The sequence below is a fragment of the Sesamum indicum genome, linkage group LG5 (assembly GCF_000512975.1).
Source record: "Sesamum indicum cultivar Zhongzhi No. 13 linkage group LG5, S_indicum_v1.0, whole genome shotgun sequence".
Lineage (NCBI taxonomy): Eukaryota > Viridiplantae > Streptophyta > Magnoliopsida > Lamiales > Pedaliaceae > Sesamum > Sesamum indicum.
Window position 1 is genome coordinate 8,030,416 of NC_026149.1, and position 26,838 is coordinate 8,057,253.

Consider the following 26,838-nt stretch of genomic DNA (forward strand, 5'->3'; position numbering starts at 1 on the left):
ATCGTGGTGGTTTATATTGTAGGCAAACATCAATTTTCTTTTGTCGTAGTACTTGGTAATGAATCCCTAATAGTTTTAACTCATCATTTCAAGAACTCTTGTTTGGAACATGAACACGGACAACTATTTTAGTCTCAGTTAAATATGAGTGTAAGTGTCTCTGCAAACCATTGGCATTTTTGCTGCTTTGCGTCTGAGAATTTTCTCTCCTGCTGCAGATTGCTCGCAATATCACGACGAATGAATTGGCGAACGTAATGCGGTATGATTACCTTAGAGGACCAGGTGATCAATTCCACAACCCATACGATCATGGCTGTAAGAACAACTGCTCAGATTTCTTGATAAAGGGTTACAACGAAGATATCGAACTTCTTGAAGCACCATCAACAGAACACGAAGGAATCGGGATGATACAGCCTCACTGTGGTAACCTTCCAAATGCCATCGTCGGCCTTTCTCATAAAACTAATGGAAATGCTCATGTAGCAATCGATGTGAATATCAGCAAACATGATGGATACAATCATTGTAGCCACCATGATCATAGTCACAGCAGAAAAATCGAGTCTGGTCCTTTAGGTTTTGGTCGAAATAGTGCCCGACCTGCAGTAGTTTTTGGCTAACACCATACTGTTTTAGTTTTTGGTCGAAAATGTTTGTCTTTGTGCTGCGCCTGCTGTGTGTAGCTACACGCGACGAAAGTGTCTGTAATATGCTTAATTTTGTTTAAAACTAGTAGAGAGTACGTTTAAAAATGTGTACAATAGAGACAACTAACTATGAAAGTATAGTGCAGATGTTCTTTCAGATATTTTACGCCAGTTACACACAAAATCTTATTTGTTAAAAAGAAATTTATAAGAAAATATGTAAATGTAGTTAAATACAAAATTATAAAAGGCATTACAATAATAACAAATGTTTCAGTGTATATTAATTAGTACTATTGCTGTAAAACTAAACTACATTTAAAAAATTAAATCAACCACTTGCAACGGTAATAAGGAAGAATAAATATTGGGTAAGTAAATTTCTAGCTGACTTTCTCAAAAGTTGATGAAATAAAAAAAAAAAATTGAATTACTAAAAGATAGATATGATAATTCATACGTAAAGTTTAAATACAATAATTAGTTCTTTTTATTGTTTTCTAACAGCATAATTGATTATATTTTTTTGAAGAAAAAGAAAACTACTAGCAACTGTGGAGCCTAGTGACCAGACCTCGCAGCCTTCTTGCTCAAGTCCTTAGCGCAAAATACTAGCCATACGCATCGCCATCGACAGTATCTCTTGGTTACCGACCATCCCTTACCTGGAGTTGTATCTCAGTGCTCGGGATGTGCTTAATGCTGGTTGAAGGTGGCGAATTGGTGCAGGTACAGAGGTGAAAATATGGAATTGGATAAGTGGTTACCTTGGCCTAAATCTTTCGGACCTATCACTCGAACACCTGAAGGATTGGAAAATGTTAAGGTCGCTGCACTTATTAATCCGATTACAAAGAACTGGGACCTGGATATCATCAATAATCTGTTTCTCGAGTGTGATGGAGCTACATCCTTAGTATTCCTTTGGGGCGTGAGCTTTGTCCAGATTTCTATTGTTTGGCACTTCTCAAAGGATTGTCAGTTTAGTGTCAAAAGTGCCTACTTTATTACACTGGAGCAACAAAACTCAGCGTCTACCAGCACGGCTGCAACCCGCCACCATATATGTTCCAGGAAACTCGTCTGGAATGCTAAGGTTCCAAGTTAGTGTAAGGTGAGGATCGGTCACCAACTCCAAAGAGTAATACAGAAATTTAAAAATTATTACCAACCTTCTGAGTTGAACAAACCCTTATATAAAATTATTACAAATCTCACAAATAAACATAATAAAACTTTTGGTTTTGATTTTAACATAGAAAACTTTTCAAGTACAGTTTGAATATACGATTTTTGGTTTAAGAAAATAGTGGATTTGATTATGTTTCTTTCAGTAGTCATCCCCAAAATTTTCTTGGCATCACCAAGATCTTTCATTTCGAAATTTTTACATAAACTTTTCTGAAGGCATTAATCATCTTATACTAGGGCTAGTAATAAGCATATCATCCACATAGAGCACAAGAAATAGAGGTACATTATTTTCATACATGTAATATAAGCAAGATCATAAGCACTGGTTTTAAAATTTAAAAAGTACATAAACTGGTCGAATTTTTTGTTTCATTGTCTGGGAGATTGTTTTAAACCGTATAAAGACTTTTTGAGCAAACATACAAAGTCATGATTTTTCTTATCAATAAAACTGTAAGGTTGAGACATGTAAATTTGTTCTTCCAGGTTTTCATGCAAAAATACAGTTTTAACATCCATCTGTTTAAGTTCCCAGTCATATTGAGCAACTAAAGCAAGAATAATTCGAGCAGTGGTAAATTTAACTACAGGAGAAAATATTTTAGTATAATCAATGCCTTCTTTTTGGGTAAAGCCTTTTGCTACTAACCTAACTTTAAAACGAGTAGAATTATTTTCTTGTTTAATTTTGAAGATCCACTTACGATCAATAATGGAAGTATTTTTAGGTTTTGGAACCAGAACCCTAGTCTTATTATCTTTTAGAGATTTGATTTCATCATTCATTGCTAAAATCCACTGTTTAGGATTAGTGCTTTCAGTGGCTTTTTCATAGGTAGCTAGTTCAAAATTTTCTGTGTTTAGTGCTAGGTGATAATCTCTGAATCTAGAGGAAATCTTACGTTCTCTATCCCTTACTAGTTGATCATTATTAGAATTATTTTCAGTGTTTTCGTTTTCTAAGTTTTCATTATCTTGATTTTCTTCTCTATTTTCTACCCCTTATTGGTTATCCTCATTAGTTACTTTCACTTTATTAAAGGTGTTTTCTATATTGTAATTTTCAGTATTTTTAGGTGATTTTGAAAGACAAGAATTTCAGATTCATTGAAAATTACATCTCTATTTATTATTACCTTCAAACCAAGCTGGCTCCTAAGCCAAAGCCTATAACCCTTAACACCTTGAGGATAACCAATAAATACGTATTTTTGGGATCTAGGGTCTAATTTATCACCATTAGTTAAACAAAATGCAAAACAACCAAAAATGCTAAGAGAAGAAAAATCAACATCATAATTAGACCATACATTTTCTGGAATTTTACCAAGTAAGGACACAGAAGGAGACCTATTAATTAAATGTGCAGCAATTAATAAAGTTTCTCCCCAAAAAGATTTAGGTAATCATGAACTAATAAGTAGACATCTTACTTTATTAAATAAAGTCATATTCATTCTTTCTGCTATACCATTTTGTTGGGGGGGGTGTAGGGGGTTGTTTATGTCTTTTAATTCCGAATGTATCACATAAATCAGAAATTATTTGTTGTAGAACTCAAGACCATTATCAGTACATAGGGCTTTAAGTTTTCTTCTGTTTGATTTTCAACAAGGTTTTCTAGTTTTGAAATTTGTCAAATACTTCAGATTTTTGTTTCATTAGAAAAACAAAAACTTTCCTGAAAAAATTATCAATAATAGAAAGAAAATACTTATTTCCTCTATGTGTTTCAGTATTGGTAGGACCCAGAGATCTGCATGCACATAGTCTAAGATGCAATTTGAAGAAGAGGGACCTAGAGAAGGTGATAAAGGAGAATGCACCCCATGATGTTTTCCTAGAATGTACTCGTCATAGAAACTTATATTTATTGGTTTTTCATGCAAGAAACCATTTTTATGCAATAATTCAAGACGTTGAAGACTAATATGACCGAGTCTTTTATGCCATAGGTTAGTTTTGTTTTCTTTCAAAATATTACCAGCAAAGGAATCATATTTGATAGTGCATAAACAAAGGTTTCTTTTCTTTTCTGCCTTAGAAATGGTAAGAGAACCCTTCATTATTCGCATAACCCCTTCGCCCATCTCCATTCCAACCCTTCTTCTTCTAGGGCTGAGTAAGAGATTAAATTATAAGCCAAATCAAGGACATGCCTTACATTTAAGGGTTTTCTAGAACCATTTTCAAAGGTTAAACAGATATCTCCAAAACCAAGCACATCACATAATTTTTTATTTTCCATAGACACTGATCCTAAATTTTCGAATTTATAGTTCATCAAAATTTCTTTTTATGGAGTCATGTGAAAAGTGCATCAAGAATCAATATCCCATTCAAATTTATTCAAAGAATTTTCAGCATAATTTATATCAGAAATCATATAAACTTCATTTAATGTTTCTTCATACACATTTGCTGAATCTCTTTGAAAATTCATTTTAGGATTTTTGCAATCTTTTATGAAATGACCTCTACCCCCACAATTATAACACCTATAATCTTTCTTTGAATTTTGTTTTTCATCACTCCTTTTATTTTCAGTGTATTTAGATCTGCAGGGACTTCTTTCTCTACTTTTGCTCCGAGTTTTACTGTGTTTCCTAAATTTATGACTAGAATTTCTAGTTTTAGGTCTTCCTCTGACATAATTAACTTCACTATGGCTTTGACTAGGCTGATTAGTTTTTAAGTCCATTTCCTTGCTTTTTAACCCACTAAATACTGTTTCAAGACTCACATTATCCCTACTATATTTTATGGCAGCCTTTACATCTCCATAAGATTCTGGTAGAGCATTTAGCAAAACAATAGGTGAATAATCATCTATATTTTTATCCCTTGTTAACTTAATATCTTGAATTAATTTTGTAAAATCATCCATATTTTCTTCAATGTTTTTAGATAAATTAAGTTTATATCTAAAAATTTTTTCAAGTAGAAACAATTTACTAGGAAGAGAAGTTTCAGTGTAAAGTTCTTCCAATTTTTTCCAGAAGTTCTTTGGCAGAGTTTTGTTTACCAACTTTTCTGATCACAGAGTCAGACAGATTTAAAATAATTGAAGAATAAGCATATTGATTGTTTTCAAGTCATTTTTCTTCAGAAATATTTTCAGCATATTTGCCATCAATGGCTTTAAACACTTTCTGTTGTATTAATATTCTTTTCATTTTCTGTTGCCATATAGAAAAATAAGATTTTTCCATCAAATTGTTGCAGATTATATCCAGCCATTTTAACAGACATAGAAAAATTCACAGAAATATAAACAATGATAAAATATTAAGCACATATAAGTAATAACTAGGGCCCCTCAAGCCAGATACCCGACGGCTTCAAAAGCCTGGCTAGGTGACGGTAGTAGCAAGGTTTTTGGGGCAAAGGATTAAATATTTAGAGAAAAATAAAGTACTAACCTAGCGCCAGAGACTTAACCTAGGGCTCTGATACCACTATAAGGTGAGGATCAGTGACCAGCTCTAAAGAGTAATACAAAAATTTAAAAATTATTACAGACCTTCTGGGTTGAACAAACCCTTTTACAAAATTATTACAAATCTCATAAATAAACATAATAAATAATGCTCAACCCTAAGAACTGCAAAATCAAAGAGAGATAGTGCATGTAACTAATAATAGAGATTAAGGCTCAGATAGCCAGATCCAGTAGCCACAACCCTTAAACACACGATTGCTTAAAATCACAGAGCCCCCAAGGCTTTAGCCGCGAAGGCTTTTCAAATAGAACCACCAAGGACTGCCACTAAGGCGATTTCACAAAGACACCAAGGCTAAGCCACTAAGGCTATTAGTTAACCTAGCACCTTCCAACTTAGAGCATGAAGAACTGGTTAAGGTTTCAGAGAAAGGAGGAAGAAGAGGATAGAGGTTTTTCACTGTTATCCACCAAACCATTTTAGCACCAACCATTTAAAGAAGTTGGCCATTAAATGACTGGTAAGAGCCATCGGAGAAGGAACAATCACAGAGGAAAACAAGGGAGAAGGAGGGAGACCCAAAAGGTCACAGAGATAAGAAGAGAGAGAGATAGTCGGTGTAGGGGTGAGGGAAATTAGGGTTAGGATTGTGACGAGCAAAAGAGAGAGAGGGTATTAATAGGACAGTAGACGGGTTGAACCTGGTGGGTTAGATGGCCCATTGGGCCATTAGTGATTTAGCCGTCCAGTTTGTTTATGAGCCCAGGCAATTTTTGGTTTGGGCCATAAATATTTTGCAGTAAGGTACGTCTATTTTGTTGGAAACTAAGCTTGAATGCTAGCCATACTTCTACTAACCTTCTGAAGTGAATTCGAGATGGTAATTATTGTTGCCCTTTCTGTCACTCTCAGGATCAAGACACGATTCATTTGTGAAGATTGAGTAGATTTCTGCTCATCTGTTGTTGGTCATTCATGTGTAGAGTGCAACAGGCGACAACACCATCAGCAGCTTCCAAAGTCGTTCTCGTGCTTGGTCTTTGGTATCACTGTTGTGGGAATGACAAATGACGTATTGTTATATGAATTGAAGATGAACTTTGCTTTTTCGTGTATTGTGTATTGTTATATGCATTGAAGAAACCACAATTAGCAAACTAGTCTTCATGTAGCAACATTATTGAGCCGGAAAACAAACATATATTAGCCCGATATATTCGCCTCAAATCTCCCTCTTCCCTAGTTCGCTATCTGTTAATCCAATACTAAAAAGATGAAGACAAACAAAAAATATATATATATTTCTTGAGATTCGTCAAATAAACAAGAAAAATAAACTTTGAAGTTTGTAATTGCCTATCAAGGAATTCTTTGCTTTGCTTTGTTGCTTTGAAGTTTGAACCGTGTATTTGTGAATTGTTGCTTTTTAATACGATTGCTCACTCAACTCAACGTGTAATTATTTGTAGTGTATTCAAAGGAAAAGGAAAACATCCGATTTGCCTGAGAGGAACGAATAAGGAGAAATGAGATTGGAAGATGAAGAGATTTTAGACACACCTCCACAAGAATCACAAAGGCCAAAAAGGAAATAAACGTGTAAACGATCAAAAGTCTATGACTACTTCATTGCTTATGCTGATAGCGAGGAAAGCCTAGAGCTAGATGTAAGTATTGCAAACGAACTTATGTTGCTGATCCATTTAAGAATGACTCTTCTACAATGAATAATCACCTAAAAGCATGCAAAAAGCATTCTCTTAACACTTTTCTTGCTGATAATCAAACAATAGCTAGTTTCTACCAGAGTGTAACCGGGGAGTTTAGAGAAGCTTCTCATTCGAACTTTGATCAAGAAGCTGTTAAAAAAGCCTTAGCTCGTATGATCATTATCGATTAATTGTCATTTAAGTTTGTAGAAAATGAAAAATTTAGGCAATTTATATCTGTTGCGATTCCACAGTTTATTGTCCCATCTAAAACCACATTTTATTTTTGATGAGTAATCTTATTCTTATAGATGTATCAAATGTGGCTGTAGATTCAATCATCAGCAGGTTATGATGTTGTGTACCACGTAAATATGAATTCTTTTCATGAACTTTTATAATTTTAGTTGTCGTTTGTTTAAAATTTCTTTTTTTTTTTGGTTTTGTTTCTTAGTTGTAAGGGAAGAACTTCAATATCAGACAGATTCTCAGGATTCTCAAGTCCCAACTGACGAGTGACGGGTTATGAACTTATGATGTCATTGAAAGGATACATCGATGTTTATTTGCTATATGTATTATTTGGAAATTGAATATTGTACTATTAAATTTGAATTTAATTTTTTTTTAAATTTTGGATTGAATGAATGGATTGTTATTGTGTTCTTTTGATTTGAAATTTTGAATTGCATTCATAAAATAATATTCATTGTACATTTTAGTTTTTAATTTTTGATACTTTATACAGGTATTTTTGGACAACATTGAAAAAATACTAAAATTATTTATATAATTTTTTTGTAATATTTTGGTTTTCCGATTAAAAAATTCATCTGGGCTATTACCATCGGTATGATCATCACTGTCAAACCATATCTCATCTTCAAAAGCATCTTGCAATATACCAGCCCATTCTGCATCCTTTTCTACATTCTCATCAAAACACTCATCATCCTCATCATAATCAACACTTTCATCTACATCTAACAAATCATCTTCAGAATCAGCCACCCATTCTTCAGTGTCTCTCATATCTTCGTCATCCCTATCCCAATCAACCCAATCAGTCCTCTCACCATCCCCACTCTCTTCTATTATCACACCCTTCCCTTTGTCTCTATTATATTGCACAAGTTCTTTCTCAGTCATAGTATTTTTTCCCTTATCACCCTCAATCACAGTATTTTTTTCCTTATCACCCTCAGTCACAGTATTTTTTTCCTTATCACCCTCGGTCATAATGTTCTTGCCCTTATCACCCTCAGTTGCAGTATTCTTACTTTTATCACCCCCCTGAATTTCAGCAGCAACTATGGGGCATCTAACTGCTTCAAGGTATACCCTAATCTCACCCCCATGGTCATCTATAAGTTGAAAAATATTTGTTTCAAAGCATAATGCTCTAAACTTTTTTAACATATTGATTCTAAAGTATTTTTTCCTACCCAAATAGCCCAACAGTTCATAACACTTGTCAAGTACTTGCATTGAAAAAGTGTCCTTATCAACAAAGTCAAACACAGTTTTCATAGCCCCTCTATCTCAGCTTCAGGATGGAATATCAATTTACCCCCATGATAAATTCGTAAGCTGATAAGAAATTTATCTTTACTGCAAATATAAATAATAGCACCAATCACAAATAAATCAATTAAACAATTAGAACAGAATTCAAATTTGCCATCTGGCAAGAAACACAATTGATCTACTTATGAAGTTACCACGAACAAATTTTAACCATCACCTCTATAGTAAAATCGTGATTTTCCATTCTCAACTTCCCATGTTTAAATATAAGCAAAAAACATCTCGCCTAACATGCTACTATAAACGAATGAAACTTGGTAACATCACCAATTAGGAGAATCCAATAGTTGTATAGCTAAAATTACATTAAAGAAAATATGATTTATACTGGGGATGAAGTACTATAATTATAACCCATTTCAGAAATAATATAACAAATTGAAATACTTAAACATAAGATAAAAAATTCCAAAGAAGTACTTAAGACATCAGTATATTCTAAACTTTACTTCTGCACTTCCACATTTGGAGCGTACAGAGCTAATACAATCAAGCAAAGTACGTGAAATATCAAAACTGGGTGCAATTTGCCTCTTTTGTCACAATTTGGTAGTTCAACGAAGTCCTTGGGGAGGACAAGTATGATAGATATCAAAGATCACACCTATATTTCTTTCAGGACAAGCCAGTATAAGAACAATCTTTCATTTTGTAGTATAGTTTAGCTTTAAAATTTCAGCAAATTATACATCATAAAAACTGCAAGCAGCAGTAGACAAATATATGCCTCCCTAACAGGACAAAGACTTATAATTTCTATAAAGCATAAAAACGATACCAGGCATTGGTAGCCTATGAAGTACCTAGTTGTTTTCTTAGATAGATATCCAAATCCCAAATAAGGTACAGGGAATTCAATTTTTCAAATTCATCTTTTTATACAGAGAACTAAAATATGCTAAACCGTTGGGTCTAACGTATAAAATGCTTTATGTTGCAGAAGATACCAAAGGCAAAGGGGACATAGGGGGTGATAGAACAATGTCCAAGATGTAAGTAAGAACCTCAAGAAGTTTTTAGTACTAACGAGTTTAGACGAAGCTTGAAAACATGACATGACAAATCTAACAGCTAATGATGCAGATCTTCAATGTGAACTGATTTAATACTAATCAAGAAAAATTATAAAAGACGCCATGAAATCAAAATGCAGAACTCTTCTCCTAAAGCCAATGGTACAATTGATTTCAGTTGGACTCCAAAAAATCCTACTTTAGAGACAAAAGTAACTATTACCTAATCTAACTACAAAAGTTTAGAAGAAGAAATAAAACTCACCATAATCGGGCACACCATCTGACACCTGAATCGGGTCGAAGGATGGGCGTCAATGCCATTTCTTCGAATCAACTATGAACACCAGTCTCCTCGCTCTCGAATTCAGATTCTCAATCACACATTTGGCTTAATTTTCGTATTTAGCTTCTATTTTGAGGTTAGGATTTTCAAAAGGGGGAAATTTCTTCTTTGGAGGTGTGAAAGAGGGTTCTGCAGTTTTGCCAGTTTTTTTGGTCTTTAGAGGTCAACAGACATTGGGCACGTGATTTAACGGGATTTGACGGCCGTTAAGGCCCATGTGCACGGCACATGGGCTCTGCTGTTAAGTTGGTACCAAAAATATTTATTTTTTGGTTTAATGGTACCAAAAATCTGAACTTGCAAAATTTGTGATACCAAAAACAAAACTTACCTTTTTTAATGGTACCAAAACACGATTTTGCCCAAAACTTTGTAACAGGTTAAATAAATTTGTTGCAAATTTAGAACAGATTTAAACTACAAAAAAAAGCGGAATTTGGTATGGATTGGACGACCGTGCCAAAGCCCGTTCTACATTGAAATTATTATTGGCACTCATGAGGAACGAGAATTGGCCAATGACGTCATGATCCTCCTTTTTTATGTTTTTTGGTTTTGGCATGGCCGGACCATTACCACAAGTGTTCCAAAACAAGTGTCACAAGTAGTGTTCATAAAATCGCTCCAAACCTATAACAGTAAATAATTGGAACTCATTTTGGAACATGTTATTAAAGTTAGGGACGGTCTTGCCTAGACCGTTCCTATATATAAGACAATTGATGTCTCAAAAATGATAGTTGGTAAATCTATTCCATAATGAGGAACAATTGCTCCTAGTATGAGTTTTATTTTAAACGGAATGTGTTACAAGGATCGTATCTAAATGTGATACATGTTGGAACGATTTTGAATTATTATTAAATATTGTATTACTAAAATCATTCCAAAGATAGTATAATGGCTATAATTTAACAGATAGAAACCATTCCTATATGTGGTCCTACGATGGTTACAACTTGTACACTAACAGCTATTTTTAATGGCTATTTATATGTGGCAGGAACCGTTCCAAAAATCGTTCCAGTTTTCCATATATATATATATATATATATATATATATGTTCTTCTCTTTCTATTTAATCTCATTATCTTCTTCCATTCTCCTTATATTCTCTTTGTTTCCTCAATCTCTCTTGAATTCTTTTAATCTTTGACTATCCACTAATATTTTTACATTCTCGTTCATCAATCTCTCTCGAACTTTTTTTGATTTTTGAAATTATTTTGATTAGGTAATAGTTTTAACCGTTTAGTTGTCAATTGATTATATTTATTGTATTTTTATCAATTAAATTTAATATTGTCTTGATATAAGTATGTGTGTGTAGGACTCACTCATATTAAGACAGTTGAGGAGATGGGTGTATGCGAAAAACCTGCTGAGGAGGGTGGGTTTTACTCCAAAGTTTGAGAATGGTGTTAGTGCGTTATAGAATGAGCCAAGACTCAACATGCATATAAGGACAGTGAGAAAATGAAGTGTCCTTATTAAGTACAAAAACAAAGTTTTCAAAATTCTAGACGAGGTAAATTTTGACTTGTATATGAAAGGTTTTATGCTGAAGTATCATAATTGGAATTCTCATGGCGAGGAGAGGGTGCAAGAGTATATTGAGGCCGTCATCGTGCCCCCTTTGCAATAAGAGCACATTCCCTCTTCTCATGAAGAGCAGTGTACTAGTACGTACTAGGATGATACTACGCAGATAGATTGGACGTAGAGGATAGTTTTTTATGCCTTCGAGCTGAATTTCTGGTCTAATTATAACCAGAATGGTGCACCTAATGATGGTACGAGGTCATATCCTATTGATGCCGGGCCTAATTCATAATACGGCGGGGGCCCTTGTGATTATGTGTCTACGCTGGTAGATCGATTTCATAATGTAGTGCATGCTACTGAGCAGTCGTTGTGGAACAGTTGCACCCAATCTCAATTGACATCTATGGCTAAGTTCGTGAATATCAAAGTCAAGGGCCATATTTCTTAGTGCCACCCTACCCCTCCATTACTATAATACAAAGAAGTTGATAAGAGACTTGAGTTTACCTGTTGAGAAGATTAATGCCTGTTAGAATGGTTGCATGTTGTTTTGGAATAACGACATTAATCTAAACCACTGCAAGTTTTATGGAGAAGCTAAGTACAAGCCAACGAGGGAGCGAAATCCTAACCGAAAGAAGACCCCGTATGCCATTCTTAGGTACCTGCTGCTTACCCCTCTCCTACAAAGGTTGTATACTTCAGAAGCGATTGTTGAACAAATGATGTGGCATGCCAACCATCAGACGGAGGAGGGATCCAAGTGCCATCCATCTGATACAGAGGCATAAAGGCATTTTAACCGAACATATATCGATTTTGCAGCAGAGCCCTGTAATGTTACACTGGATTTATGCACGAATGGGTTCGCACCGCAGGGGTAGTATGACCATACGTATTCATGTTGGCGCATTATATTTACACCGTATTCATGTTGACGCATTCATGTTGGCGTATTCATGTTGGCGCATTATATAGCTAGCATTATATTCCTGATAATGGTGATCTTTGGCCCTTCGAATCTGAAACGTCTCATCATGTTTACCTATATATGCTGATTGAAGAGTTGCCGAATTTGTGGCATGTGAGTGTACTGATACAAGAACAATGCAAAGAACGAGACATTCACGATGCGCACCGCGTTGATGTGGATCGTGAACGACCTACCCGCCTATAGAATAGCGTCTGGATGGAGTACCACTGTTGTAATTGAGTGTCCAATTTGTATGGAAGACATACGTGCATTCTATTTCAAGAACGGTAAGAAGGCGTGCTACTTTAACTGCTACAGATAGTTCCTACCCTAAGACCATTTGTACTGCAGGAACAAGTAAGCATTCACTAAGAACCGAGTAGAAAGAAAGGTTAAACGTCCAAGATTGACGAGAGAACAGATCCGCGATTGGGTTGAAAACTTTAGTCCGGCAGTTGAAGTACTGTTGTCACTCCCACACTACAGTATCGAGCATAAATGGACAAAGAAAAGTATCTTCTCGGAGCTCGAGTACTGGGGGACGCATCTAATATGCTCATTGAGAAGAATGTGTTTGACAATATATTCAATACCGCAATAGACATAAAAGGATAAACGAAGGACAATCTGAATGCATGGAAGAGCCTGAAGATCATATGTAATCGACTAGAGCTTGAGGTGGATAAAAGAAGGCCGAACGTGATGCCCAAAGCCATATATACCCTGACTAAGGAGCAGTAGAGGAGGATATGTGACTGAATTAGTCATCTTATGTTTCCTGATGGTTACGTATTTAATTTGGCCCGTTGTGTCGATAGGAAGGAACTGAGGATGCACAGTATGAAGAAACATAATTGTCAAGTATTCATACAAAAATTAATCTCGATTGCCTTTCGTGAAATATTTCTGAGTTTGTGTGGAATGCGTTAACAGAGGTCAACCTTCTATTCTAAATTTTATGTTCGATGACACAATATGTCAACAAGGTACAAGAATTGGAAGGTAGTTTCAGCGACCATCTTGTGAAACCTCGAAAAAATATTCCTGCCATCTTTTTTTGACTCAATGGAGCACCTAATTGTTCACCTGACATATGAAGCGCGTGTGAGAGGGCCCACGCAATACTGGTGGATGTGTACATATTTGAGAGGTAAGTACACGAGTTATTATGATTTTTTAAAATAGTTCTAGTATCATATATTTCGTAATAAATATTCATCCATTTAGATTTTATAGAGACATGAAAATGAATGTGAAATACAAAACACACATCGATGAGTCAATTATAGAGGCTTACCTTGTAGAAAAAATCGATCATTCATTTCTCACTACTTTGAGCCGCAGATTCTTTGCAAATGAAACAAGCCCCGTAGAAATGACGACCTCTGTACAAATGATACTCCTATCCAACGGTCTATTTTCAATCACCCTGGCCGAGCAAGTGGTGCCTCAAACAAGAGGTGGCTCAGCGGCTCAGAGCGTCACATAATTGAGATGTACATCTTGTGCAATTGTGAAGTAATCACGCCATACTATAAGTAAGTGTGAAGATACTGCTAGTTTATTCATATTCTTATTTTAGAGTTTTAACCTATGTATTGATATGTATTCAATTTTTTTTATATACAAGTCCTTTCTGAATGAACTTTACGAGCACCACTATTCGGAGGACTCCAATATTGAGGATAAATTGTGCCTGATGAATTGTGTCACATCTGTCATTGTCCATATATGGTTTCTCTAATATGACTAATATAGGTGAAATCTAAATTAAATTAGACGAACAACAAGCTGTTGAAGTTGCATTATTGGGGTCCTACAGTTGAGGTCACAACATTGCAGTGTTACTTTGTGAATAGTTACAATTTTCAAATTGAACGTCACAGCGTAAGCAAACCAACTATGAACTGTGGGATGTGTCAAAAGCTCATTATATACAGACATGGGTAGTGACTTCTATGGATTCTCGAATAGATAATTCAGTTGGATTACCCACTTATTCCAAACATGAAGATCGTTTTGTTCAAATGCCGTTGGATCGATCCTGTGAGAAGTGACATTTTTAGTGCTGTAACTTAGAAAAGTTAACATTTTTTGTCCTACACGAATTGATTTATAGAACTAAATTTGCAATTTAATAAAGTTATATACAAGTCACATGCAATTTTTTTTGTCAAATTAGCTACAAAAAGGCTAAAATTGCCAAAATTATGAAGTTACAAGACTAAATACGAAAATCAATTCGTACAGAATAAAAAATGCCACCATCCTTAAATTACGGAAGTAAAATTATAATTTTTCCAAAATTCAAACACACAATTTGTCCAAACTCACGTGGGTCCTATGGGTTTTAAATCCGCTCCTTCTTTGTGTTTTAAGATTAGGTTGGCCTGACTATAAGTTGGGTGGTCCTTTGGCAAGTAAATGGCCTACTGTGGCAGATTTGGGTGGATAGTCGATTCAAACCGGCCAAGTAAACAAGGCCCAAAATTTACTAAATATTTAGCAGATTGCAAATTTTTGTAAAATAAAATCATTTGAGATTTTTCGCTCAAACACAAATTTATCAATCCAAATATAGTATCAATGAAGTCATTTCACCATTCGTTCATCAAGAGAAATGTCACTTTTGAGAGCTGTAGCACATGAAATAAACTGAAAAACAATTGCATCTGTTCACTTCAAACAGAAAATACTTCTGTTAGGATGACTAAAACCACTTCCATCCATTTATGAACATTGAAACAGACAACAAAAGAAATTACAGCTTTTAAGCTTCACAAAGAAAAAACTTCCTAAAGAGAAACATAAAACAAAAGGCTATAATATCACAAAATCAATCTTAATGAATGCTCTTACATATAGATATATATAAATAAATAAACTACCAAGAGAAGGTGATAACAATGAAGCAGAAATTATCAAAAATGATTTTCTGCAACTCCAACTTGGTCCCCCAGAACTGAAAAACTGGAAGGGCCGTATGGCTGATTGCGTTCCCACTGTCGTTAGGTAACGTGCAGGCTGCCACACCCGCCGAATGAACATTTTCATCACGGTCACCGGAAGTTGATTGTAACACTGAATTCTGCATATCGGATCTATTTCACATAAACTTAGCGAGTAATGATCAACAATGATAAGCTTAATATTGTGAGTAGAATATAAGCAGTCATTATAATTAGCTAATCGCCGTGGTAGCTAAAGCTTTGAATGTCATATGAGGACATATACACGAAAGGCATATTATCAAGAAGGACATGTTTGTAGAATATGAGAACATATAGAGAATTAGACGTTGATGCGTCTTTTCAGGAGAGGTCTTGATATGAATAAAGATGGTTACATGAGGAAATAGAGTTTTTCAAAAGCATTTTGTTATTAGCTGTGAGTTTCTTCTAGTCTTAAGTTTTCCATAAAACAGAAAAAATACGACTGAAAACGATATCTTACTCTCCAAGGATGCAATAAGCACAGAAGCTTGCGACATAAGTTGGAACCTCCATTCAGTACTTTTGTTCCCTCTGTAATGCATAAAACATAAAGCATTTATACACGCTGGAGGGCATAATAAATTTTTGAAACTCGTCTGCGAAGTAGTGGTTCCAAACGGAAAGAAGAAATGTGTCCTTCCCACTTTTTTGCTTCATACATCTCGTTCCACGCCTGTACAATCTCATCGATATTGAATCCTAAACCTGGAAGCATGTTAAAAGGTCAGAAGTACGTAATCAACTAAATAATTTTTCGTTCACGAAATCAAAGAACTTTGAGATGCTATGTTTGTGGATTACCTTCCAATCCCGTGTTATTGGAACAATGATTCTTTATCATAACAGCAATATCAGTTTCAGAAGCTCCAGCAAGTTCAAATTTTTCGACAGCGACCTCCAAACATTCTTGCCACACAGGAAGTCCTAGTTTGAATTCCATTACAGATCTTTCATACAGCATAGTACCCCATAGTACATATATCTGAGACCGAATATTTGTTGCCTGTTCTTCGGCTTCATCTACAGATATGTCTTTGAACAAGTTATCGAGTTTCATTTTCTGCAGTAGAATTTCAATTCTATTTGGCTGGGATAGCTGACTAAGACGGTGCTCTTCTAGATCTTCCCACATTTGAATTCCCCTTTCCATGTTTTCCTCTGCACTGTTGTAAAGCATAAGAACTTCTCCTGAAGGCCATGATTCAAGATCAACCCCAGTGCCAATTGCGTAATACCAAGAGAGTTTTGCCCGTTCAAACTGTTGCTGTCCAAGAGCTACAACTGCTTCATAGAAATTTGACTTCATTCTTAGAGCCTCTTCATATCTTTGTCCTGCTTTAGTGAACTCTTTCTGCGCCCAGTCATAAGAACATTTGATTTGTTCAAGCACAGATTCTCGAGAAGAATCTTCCGTAAAATACACCCGTTTTCTTGCCCTTGAGATGTGAACATTCCCCCAATCAAACAAAGCTAAAGCTGCCAGTTCCTGGAACTTATCAGCAGCAATACCAAAAAGGTCTTGAGCCTCTTCACTAGTGACCGTCTCTTCCATAGCTTCCAAATAGAGTTTCATTCCCACTTCACGGAGATCTATATAAGCATCGATGTCAAACCCCACGTAGTTCTTGAAAACTTTAGCAAAATGAATGATCCAATCATTGATACAAGTCGGTTCACACTGTATTTCCTTTCCTCTGTCGACATTTTCATTTTCAGTAACATGTCTCGTGTCAAGCCTGTTCTTTTTAACCTTTGGGAAGAGTGGATCTTGCTCTGGGCTAACTTCAAAAACATACAGCTTGACAGAACCAAGTTCTGTAGATGCTTCAGCCCACCTCAGTTCTTCAGTTGTCGTGATTGTGACCAAATCACCTTCTCGATCCTTATACTTAACAAGAACGGCTTTTGAGTTTGGAAACCGAGCAAATATGACTTCCCTCAGTTTCAAAACATCGCAGTTAACAGGAACCTGTGCCCACCTTATGTCTTCTCCAAACACTAATTTCACCGTTCTTTTTGGCTCTTCGGCAGTACCATTACTAACTTTTTCTTCCTCTACCACCAATTTGTCTTCAGTGTTCTTTTCCTCAATCACATCATGAAACATCCTCATCCCAACTCCAGCACCAGTTTTTAGTTCTGCCGGCTTTCCTTTCATTTCATTCACATAACTTCCTGTCCCTTCGTAATATCCCCCTGTCCTCCCATCAAATAGGCTTATGCTTCTCTTTTTCTTTCCCATGTCCTTGGTTCCTTTGCTTTTAGGTGAAACAACTGGCTCTACGTAGTCGGGCAATGGAACCAAATCCACAGAAATCTCACTAAACCTGGAGCCTAGTCTCTCGTACGTTTTCTTCAACCTTTGCTCTATTTCAGTCGCCATGAGATTATTCGGTTCCATCTTCAGTACTAGTCTGACGTCTCTAAGCGCAAAATCAAGCCTCTTCAACGCCTCATAACATCTAGCTCTTTTCAAGAGAGCTTTACTGTATTTCGGCGAGACTTCAAGGGCCAAATTACACTCGTTGATTGCACTTGGATACTCGTGTATACCCAACTGCATGTAACATTCAGCCATATTACTCCTCACATATGCTATATCTACATGGTTCCTTGGAAGTAATTTTATGGATTTATCGTACTTCAACAAGGCACCTTCGTAGTCCCTCCTTTGAAACAACCTATTACCCTCTTCCTTCAGTTCTTGGGACATTGAGATGAACATGGCCGTGTCATGATCATGAGCATGCAGGCTATTTCCGCTGGCTCTGATTTGTTTCAAATTCAGCTCACGCCATTTATCTCCATAGTTGGTCTTCTCCTTCCCAGTTTGTCTCCCCATGCTCATACCAAGATATCAATAAACTACCAAAAACTTGATCTCAAACAACCAACTTCTATGCTATCGCCTTCAACCTATTACTAGGCCTAATAATTAGATCCAAATACCACACTCAACAAGTATATCAATCCAATAAATCGGAGAAAAATATAGAACTTTACAAATCAAATTCAAGCTAATCCACAATCCAAAAACCAAAACCAGCACGATCTACCCCAATGCACATCCCAAAAAGCAACAATAATAACTAAAAATTGATCCAAACCTTACTCAAAAAGCCCAGATATAAAAGTTCACCAGAATCCCAGAAAATTTCTAACCAAACCACCAAGAAATGAAAAAAAAAAAGAAGAATCCAAAGCAAAATACAGAATCTTCTTCCTGTAAATCCCAAATATTTCAAGAGTTATACAGAAACGAAGGTCAGGATATAAACTTGATTCTTTCGAGCCTCTTTCCTCTAAGAAACAATGAGAAGATTATGATAATATGATGGAAAAATGAGAAAACTTATCTGCAAATACGCAATGTTAATATATCAAACCCTTCAAAAGTTTCTTGAGATTTTCAGGAGAAAATCAAGAAATTTGTAGGTTTGTTGAATGATACTATGCGGTTGCAGATAAATGGAAAGGAGAAACCACCATCAGAAGAAGAAGTTTTGTATGCCAAGAACCAAGAAACTCTTTGTAGCTCGAGGTAAAAAGCCACAAAAAAGAACTTATTAATCACAAGAATAGATAAAGAAGGGAAATTATTTTCTAGTTTGTGTAGAACAACGGTTTTGCACAAGGGACACACAAGAATGCGGGCCCGCGTTTCACTGAACTCCAAGATTGTTGGAGGGCGACATCATGTGTGGCGATGAATCAACCGTCATGTTTGAATTGACTCTTTCTTAATAAAGTTTCATTATTTTGCTTAACTGTTTATGACTTAATGTTGTCTCATTGTTTAATGTCAAAAGCGATACTCTTTTGTTTCAACGTATCCAAAATAAAAAAAGAAAACGTATAAATGAAATTAAGTATGAGTTGATTAATTTAGTTTTTGTTGTTATATCTAGAAGGAAATTTTTAAAAAATTAATGACGTCACATTATTATTTTAAGAAATATAATATAAAAATATTTTGTTTTTAATATTGAATCTGAGATGTCAAACAAGAATAAAAGATAGTTAATTCAGAATATATTGGTGAGTGTTATGTCAAAATTTTATTTCTGGGGTACATTTAGCATAATTTTATAAATATTGGTTAAGAGAATTTTAATTGTTTAATATTTTCAATATTTTATAAGATATTTATTGTTTCTACTTTCCTTGTTTAAATTAAATTGAAAAAGATAAAACCAGAAAGAAAAAAGATGAAAATAAATTACTAAATAAAGTGAGTGTGTATCCTTTGTTATATATGTTCATAAATAATTAACTCGCAAAACAATCGTAATTTAGTAAAATTGAACTTACCATAAAAAAGTTTTAAGAAGAAAGTACCTTAAGTTTAATAATAAATTGAAATTAATTTTTTTTATTAAATCTCATAAGATAATTCAAAAAGTTGCAAATAGAAATTAATATGAATTGGATATATGATCACAATAATTTAAATACTTTTTAAAATTGATATATGATAATAATAAATTAAATATTTTTATTAATTGATTATTTATAAAATTTAATTTGTTTAATTTAATGATAGAAGTACATAAATATTTTAGTACTTTTAATTTTATTACTAGTAATGAACACGTGTATTGCAATGTTCGATGAAATTATTCAGTCTGAATTTAAGAACTGTCCTAGTAATACTTGTGAAAGAGTTTTGGACTCATGGTATTTAAAATGGGGATATATTTAGGCATGGTCTTAAGAACTGTATCCTTATGAATTAGAGATTGTACTTGGCATACATTTAGGAATGGTCTTGGTAATTTAGAAATACTTTTATGAAATGTAGTTGGAACGGTTTTTGTAATACTATTGACAGCATTTTGGAACTCATTATATTTATGAAGGGGATATATTTAGGCACAGTCTTTGTAATTGTATGTTTATGATATATTTGGGCGTTGGTTGAGGCTGATGTTCCTCCATCATCTTCTGGAACGTCTCCTGCAAAACAAACAATTTTTTTAGAAATTAAGTCCAATATCAATAAAAAAATAATAGTAAAATTTGTAATATACTTACTACTACCTCAGCTCTCCTCTAGCCGCTCCAACCGCTGTTCGCCTTCTTCTTATAACATCTGGCAAACAGCTCTAGTTGCTTGGGCAGCCGACGAAGCTTTGCCTCCTATAAAAAATCAAAATAGTTAGCACAATATTTGTAAAATAATGATAAAACTTAAAAAATATTTAAAAATACTTACCAACTTTTTCTTGTTCATCCCGATAGAGGAGGATCGCCCGCAGTACACAGAGGATGACGTCATAGGGTTCGTCGCCTTGTTGGCCTTATTCTTCGTGGATTCCTCCTGGAAGTCGCGCTGGCTCAGTACACTTGGAGCTAGAGCCAAACTTCCTTGGGCAATCAAAGTGGCCTCACCAACTCCCTCCAAGCTACGGCGAACTTTTTTCGGATGTATTTTTCAGCCTATATGTGGAAGAACCAAAATATGAATTCATCGTCACAATCCCATCAGTAGGTCATCTACAAAATAACAAATTAAGAAAATACATTAGTGAAATTCATGTAACAATGTAGCTTTAAGATAATAACTTATTTTAAGTAAAAAAATTACGAACCTTTATGCTTTCGAACTAGAACTGTTGGTGCTCTGGCAACACCTGCCTCAAACATCCCCAAGGGTATGGAAATTGCCCCCGCACGACTGCATTGATGAGCTTGTGGAATTTTCTACCAGACCTGAAGGGACAATTTAATTAGATATTTTGAAGATAAAATAATATTAAAAAATAATAATAAGTACCTATATTAATAATAAATAAAATTACCTTGCATCATCGAGGGTAATATGCTGGCGGGCTGATGGTGCGGGGACGACTGGTGGTGGTGGTGGTGGTGTAGGAACAACCCACAGACGGGCAGGATCAACCGCTGGTAGATCAGATGGCTATTCTGTCTCCTCGTGGCGGGGGGTTGCCTGTAACAAATGGTTCACCCTCATTTGGGATTTGCGCGGCGAATGACAGCAAGGCAATGTCGGGTGGTGGGAGTGGTCGATATGTTGCTTCCCCAACATGGGAAGCATCAGACGGCACCGATGGCACTGGCGGGCCAAGGCCCCGGCCACGTCCACGACCACATGGTAGTGGAATCGTAACATTAGACATATTATCTATACACCAAAAAATTAAGTATTTTTGTAAATAATGTTATTATTATTTCATATTAGCCTCATTTTTAGGATTATTGTAATTATTATGTTATTAATTCATTATGGTAAATCCAATACTTATAGTGTACACTAAATCCCAGCATTATCATAAAATGAGACTAGAAATTTTTTCTATTTTTTTAATTTTCAAAACGTACTTACATATAAATTACATATAGATTCCATAAAAATACATATATATTTTTCAAACAATTGCATAAAAATTTTATATTACTTAACAATTTTCAGAAAATTGCATACATTTTCCAAAAAATCTGAATCACAGACGAACGGGACGGGCTTTCATTACGGGGCTGATGCAGTTCAAATGTTACTTAGCTACCACAGTCGTGCTCATTATCCACAGGCCACCAGAAAAAGGTAGGGGAAGATGTGATTAAATTTTTACTCAATCTTTAACATTAAGAAAGAAAAAGGAGAGAGAGAGAAGATCCAACCTCAAGATCACATCACCGGATCCTGCTAAACAATATCGAATACCCAATTTGAATCTCATTGCCTCACATAAATAATAGGGAAAAGTATTATTTTAGTCCGTTAAGTATGTCTAATTTTAATTTTAATTCGATAATTATGTTTATTTTTATTTAGGTTCAATAACTTACGAAATTGCTTACTTTTAGTCCTTTGGCAGATTTTCGGATAATTTTACCCCTATGCAATTTTGAAAGGCAGTTTTAGTCCATATGCACTTATAGGGGTAAAATTATCCAAAAATCTGACAAATGACTAAAAGTAAGCAATTTCGTAAATTACTGGACCTAAGTAAAAATGAACATCGTCATCGGACTAAAATTAAAATTAGGCATACTTGGTGTAATAAAATAATAATTTTCCCTAAATACCAATTACCCATCAAATGAATGAAAAAGAAATTAAAACTCGAGAAAACGAGTCGAGGCAGAATGGACAATAAGATGAATAATACAGAAGATCATTTTCACTTTTCAAACAAAATTGTCAAAATCTACCACTTCAGGTCCACTTGAATACTTGAAAATCTAACAACATAGAAGAAACAACTAAGCATAGCATCACACTTCTTAATTGTAAATGCAAGACATTTGAATGTAGATATTTGCTCTAGAACATGTAGATACAATGCATGTCCATAATCCTCAATGATTTATTTACCAAATTCAAATTCACTTAAAAGGAGTCAACTTTAACACAAGACAATTTAACAGTACTTACAACTTAACTTTTTAATTAATCCCCAGTGTTAAATCACGTTCTACTGAACACATAAAAGTAGGGTTGTTCATTTAGGTTCATCCAACCGAATCGAAACGTATTTTTTCGATTGGTTACTGAAAATTTGGGTTGGGGGTTTTAAGAATCGAAAATCGAACCGAAATCGAAAACCGAAAAAGTTCGATTTTTCGATTAAAAAAACCAAAAAACCATTTTTTTAAAAATAATATATATAAATAATTTTGATATTTTTTAATTTTATCCAAAAATACAAGTAACAAAATATTATTTAAATTAAATTCAAATTTAATATTACAAGTCACAAGTGCACCACTACAATATTCAGTATCCAAGATTCCAAATAGTACATATAGCGAATTAAAGTTCCGCAATTGAGTATTGAGTCATCGATCATTAACTATTCAACTTGCACCTAAGAAACAAAACAAAAAAAAAAATTATAAAACAAACGACGAATAAAAGTAAAACTATAAAAGTGCATGAAAAAAAACACTACTTACGACTTACGCGATACACAACATCACAACCCGATGATGGTTGACTCTGGGTTAATATTTGATCCAGCATCTACAAGAATTATAAGATTACTCATCATTAATAAAATAATAACTGAAAAATATATGTCAATGAACTAATATTTGCAATAAGTATAAAATTAAACTATACCTTTTACAATTTTGTCAATGGCGTCATAGTCTTCTTCAATTGGTTTGAATGGAGCGCGACGTAGCCAATCTTGCCAACAAATTAGAGATTGTGCCATCTTTGGAGTCAATAAAGCTCTAAAATCATCAATTATGCGACCTCCGGTACTGAAAGCGGACTCCGATGCAACGATAGATATAGGCATAGCTAACACATCTCGTGCCAATTTTTGCTAAGATGGGAAATATTGACGTATGCAATTTCCACCATTCAGTGATGTTAAAGCTCGGAGATTCATCTGTCTTAATTTTTCCTCGTTCAAATAACTATTCAATTCTAACCTATGCCTACCTCCAATCTCAAACATCATTTATTTTCATTTCTTTCTCTTGTCTCTAATAGCCCTTTGTTCACTATCATATCTTGATCCTCAGTCTGACCTAATTCACCAGATGAAGTGGTAGAAGAAGGGCGTGATGTTGTAGAAGAATATATTTTTTTTGTATTCTTCAAATACATCATACAAAGCAGATTTGGCCAAATTTCCATTTTCTCTCCTACTTTTGGCCCATGCATATTCTTAAAAAATATTGGAGATAGGAGAACTTATAAGGAGGATCAAGTATAAAAGCAACATATAACATCATGTTCATCTTTTCAACATTTCCCCAGTACTTATCAAGTTTGTACTTCATTTGTCGTGCCATGTCTACCAAATAACCATCATCACTCATAAGCCACTCGTTCAACAAATCATCAACATCACTTCTTTCATCCAAAAAAGTATTAGATGTCACACATAAAGACCCAAAAACTCAATTGGTTAGATCATAAAAGAATCACAACACCTTCACAAATTTTGCAAATCATAACCCAATCATCTTTCAAAGGCAATCTAATCTTACCATAACACCCACCAAGCATGAAATCATTACGAAAATCAGCATCATATGTTTCATATCTATCAAACGCACCTTGAAAAATTAAAGTAGTATCTAGTATCGTATAAACTGAATTCCATCTTGTAGGTACATCTAAGCACAATACTGTTTTGCTTTGAACCTTCTCCTCAACAGTATAATCATTAAATTTTTTTTGTCCTAGCTAGTGATTAACGAACATACCTAACAACTTTTCGTATATGCTCAATGGAATCATTCAATTCTTTCAAACCATTCTTGAAAATAAGATTAATAATATGAGTCACACATCTCATATGCAAATATTTTCCATCAAGTATGGCAGTCCCCCAATTAACAAACCTTCTTCTCAAATAAGTAGCAGTTGTATCGTTAGAAGAAGCATTGTCCACAGTTACAGCAAAAACTTTATCAATACCCCAATCCAACATATATTTTCCAATCAACAAACCCACATCATCACCTCTATGAGTAGGACATGAAATGAAATTAAGAATGACCTTATGCATTTTCTAGTCAAAATCAATGTAATGGCAGTCAAACACATATAGGTGAGTTTCTGATCAGAAATCCATGTGTCCGTTGTTAAGAAAACTCTTTGTCCGGAAGACTTAAAATAATTCATCAGTCTTTCTTTTTTCATCGAAGAATAACTTATAACAATTTCTGGTTATAGTGATTCTAGACGGGACAATAAACTGTGGAAGTGCAAGATATATAAATTGCCTAAATCCCTTATTTTCCACAAATTTAAATGGCAATTCATCGATGATGACCATGCGAGCTAAGACTTGCCTAATAGCTTCTTGATCAAATTTCGAATGAGAAGAAGCTTCTCCATCATTAGCATCCCCAGTTATACTCTGACAAAAATTAGTTATTGTTTGATTTGATGCAACAACAGCGTTATGTGGGTTTTTTTTGCATGCTTTCAGGTAATTATTCATCATAGAAGTACCATTCTAGATGGATCAGCATCATAATTTCGTTCGCAATACTTACATTTAGCTCTAGGCTTTCCCTCGCTATCAGTGTAAGAATTGAAGTGGTCCCAGATTCTTGATCTTTTACACGTTTCTTTCCTCTTTGGCCTTTGTGATTGTAAATCTTGTGGTTGTGGAGGTGTGTCTGAAATCCCTTCATTTTCCAATCTCATTTCATCCTCCAATGTTTCTCTTTCCATTTCAAATTTGAATACACTACAAATAACAAATAAAAAGTAACAATGTGATTAGAACGTCAAACAAATACATCAAGCATGAAGAACAAAATGAAAGCTAACAAAATTGACCAAAACTAAAGTGCTCAAGCAAATGGCAAACAAAATTGACCAGAACTAAAGTGCTGCAATAGGCTTGTAGAACTATATTCAGAACAAAATCTTTTGCCATGAAATTTGAACACTGACTTTCAGAAGCTAATTTTCTATGCTTGAAAAGACCACCACACTAGATAGGAACGAAAAAGAGAGAAAACAACGGAGCAAGAAGCAAACTTGGTATGTACCAGAAAACCAGCATCTGACATGGTGGCGTTCACTATGAGTCAGGTATCAAGATGAAAACCGGTAGCCTAAAAATTTACCAGGCTTTAGAAATAATAATGTACTATAATGTATAGATAAAGCAACAAGTTGCTGCAGATTTGGCCTCACACTGCAAGTATTACATCCATCTGAAGATAAGAGTTCGAGATTGAATAAATAGCAAATGCGTCGAAAAAAGGCCTAAATGCTTTTCTATCAGGACAATAAAATGGCAAACCAATTCAGAGGTTGTCAGTTTTCTTTCTCTTATGCTTCGTGTAAAATTTCAATCATAAGAAAGTGGTTCTAATTACCTCAAAAATTGTAAAATCACTTCAACCTCAGTACATGCAAATCTAACAGTGTAAAATCACTTTAATACAAGTTCAAGCATACAATCAATGAATCAAACAAAAAAAAAGTAAAAAAAAAAATTCTATTAGGCATTTCATGTAACGCCTTCAAAGCAAAACTTGTAAGTCAAATTTTTTGAATTTTCTTTTCTTTGTAAGAGAGAAAAGTACCTACCTGATGGCGAAGACTAGTGGAGAGAGCTCTGTCGCCGGCTGGAGAGTGGAGGAGGTCTGTCGCGCGCGTTGCCGTTTCTCTTCTCAGTTCTCTCTTTTTTCAGTTTTTGTGTTTCTGTTCTGCTTTTGCGTTTCTTTCTTCTTTCTTTTCTTTCTCTGACTATCAGTCTATCTATATCTATAATAATATATAAATATAATATAATATAATATATAATAATATATTTTATTTAATATAATATTTAAAAAATCGATTATTTGATTCGGTTCAATCATCGAAAGATAATCAATAAACCCTTATCACCCTTATCACCCCCCTGAATTTCAGCAGCAACTGTGGGACT

The 26,838-nt window shown here is 34.7% G+C and overlaps 2 protein-coding genes and 2 long non-coding RNA genes across 6 annotated transcripts in view; 1 reads left to right on the forward strand and 3 right to left on the reverse strand.

Annotated features, from left to right (window-relative positions):
• Positions 1-821, forward strand: part of LOC105162248 (protein S-acyltransferase 24) — a 13,671-nt gene extending 12,850 nt beyond the window's left edge. For both annotated transcript variants that reach the window (XM_011080241.2, XM_020693722.1), the window contains one exon: positions 219-821. In XM_011080241.2, the coding sequence (XP_011078543.2) occupies positions 219-626 (408 nt within the window). In that variant the 3' untranslated portion in view covers positions 627-821. The remainder of the gene's footprint in view (positions 1-218) is intronic.
• LOC105162249 (HSP-interacting protein) lies at positions 15,201-18,983 on the reverse strand. Its single transcript, XM_011080243.2, has 3 exons — positions 16,259-18,983; positions 15,918-16,162; positions 15,201-15,552 (listed from the first exon to the last, which is right to left on the reverse strand). Exons 1-2 carry the CDS (start codon positions 18,303-18,305, stop codon positions 16,014-16,016), a joined length of 2,196 nt encoding a protein of 731 aa, XP_011078545.1. The 5' UTR covers positions 18,306-18,983; the 3' UTR covers positions 15,201-15,552; positions 15,918-16,013.
• Positions 20,230-21,622, reverse strand: LOC105162250. Its single transcript, XR_847829.2, has 5 exons — positions 21,259-21,622; positions 21,049-21,169; positions 20,673-20,953; positions 20,498-20,596; positions 20,230-20,413 (listed from the first exon to the last, which is right to left on the reverse strand). It is a non-coding gene; the product is annotated as an uncharacterized LOC105162250 (long non-coding RNA).
• LOC105162251 lies at positions 23,153-26,625 on the reverse strand. 2 transcript variants are annotated; one of them, XR_847830.2, is made up of 4 exons: positions 26,496-26,625; positions 23,544-25,641; positions 23,385-23,444; positions 23,153-23,289 (listed from the first exon to the last, which is right to left on the reverse strand). It is a non-coding gene; the product is annotated as an uncharacterized LOC105162251 (long non-coding RNA). The 2 variants fall into 2 exon arrangements; XR_002287076.1 differs by having other exon boundaries at positions 23,378-23,444.

Coding starts and splice junctions, on each gene's coding strand:
- LOC105162249 (XM_011080243.2), bottom strand. CDS start 18,305: ATGAGCATGGGGAGACAAACTGGGAAGGAGAAGACCAACTATGGAGAT. Junction 16,163..16,258: donor CAATAACACGGGATTGGAAG/GTAATCCACAAA, acceptor ACATGCTTCCAG/GTTTAGGATTCAATATCGAT.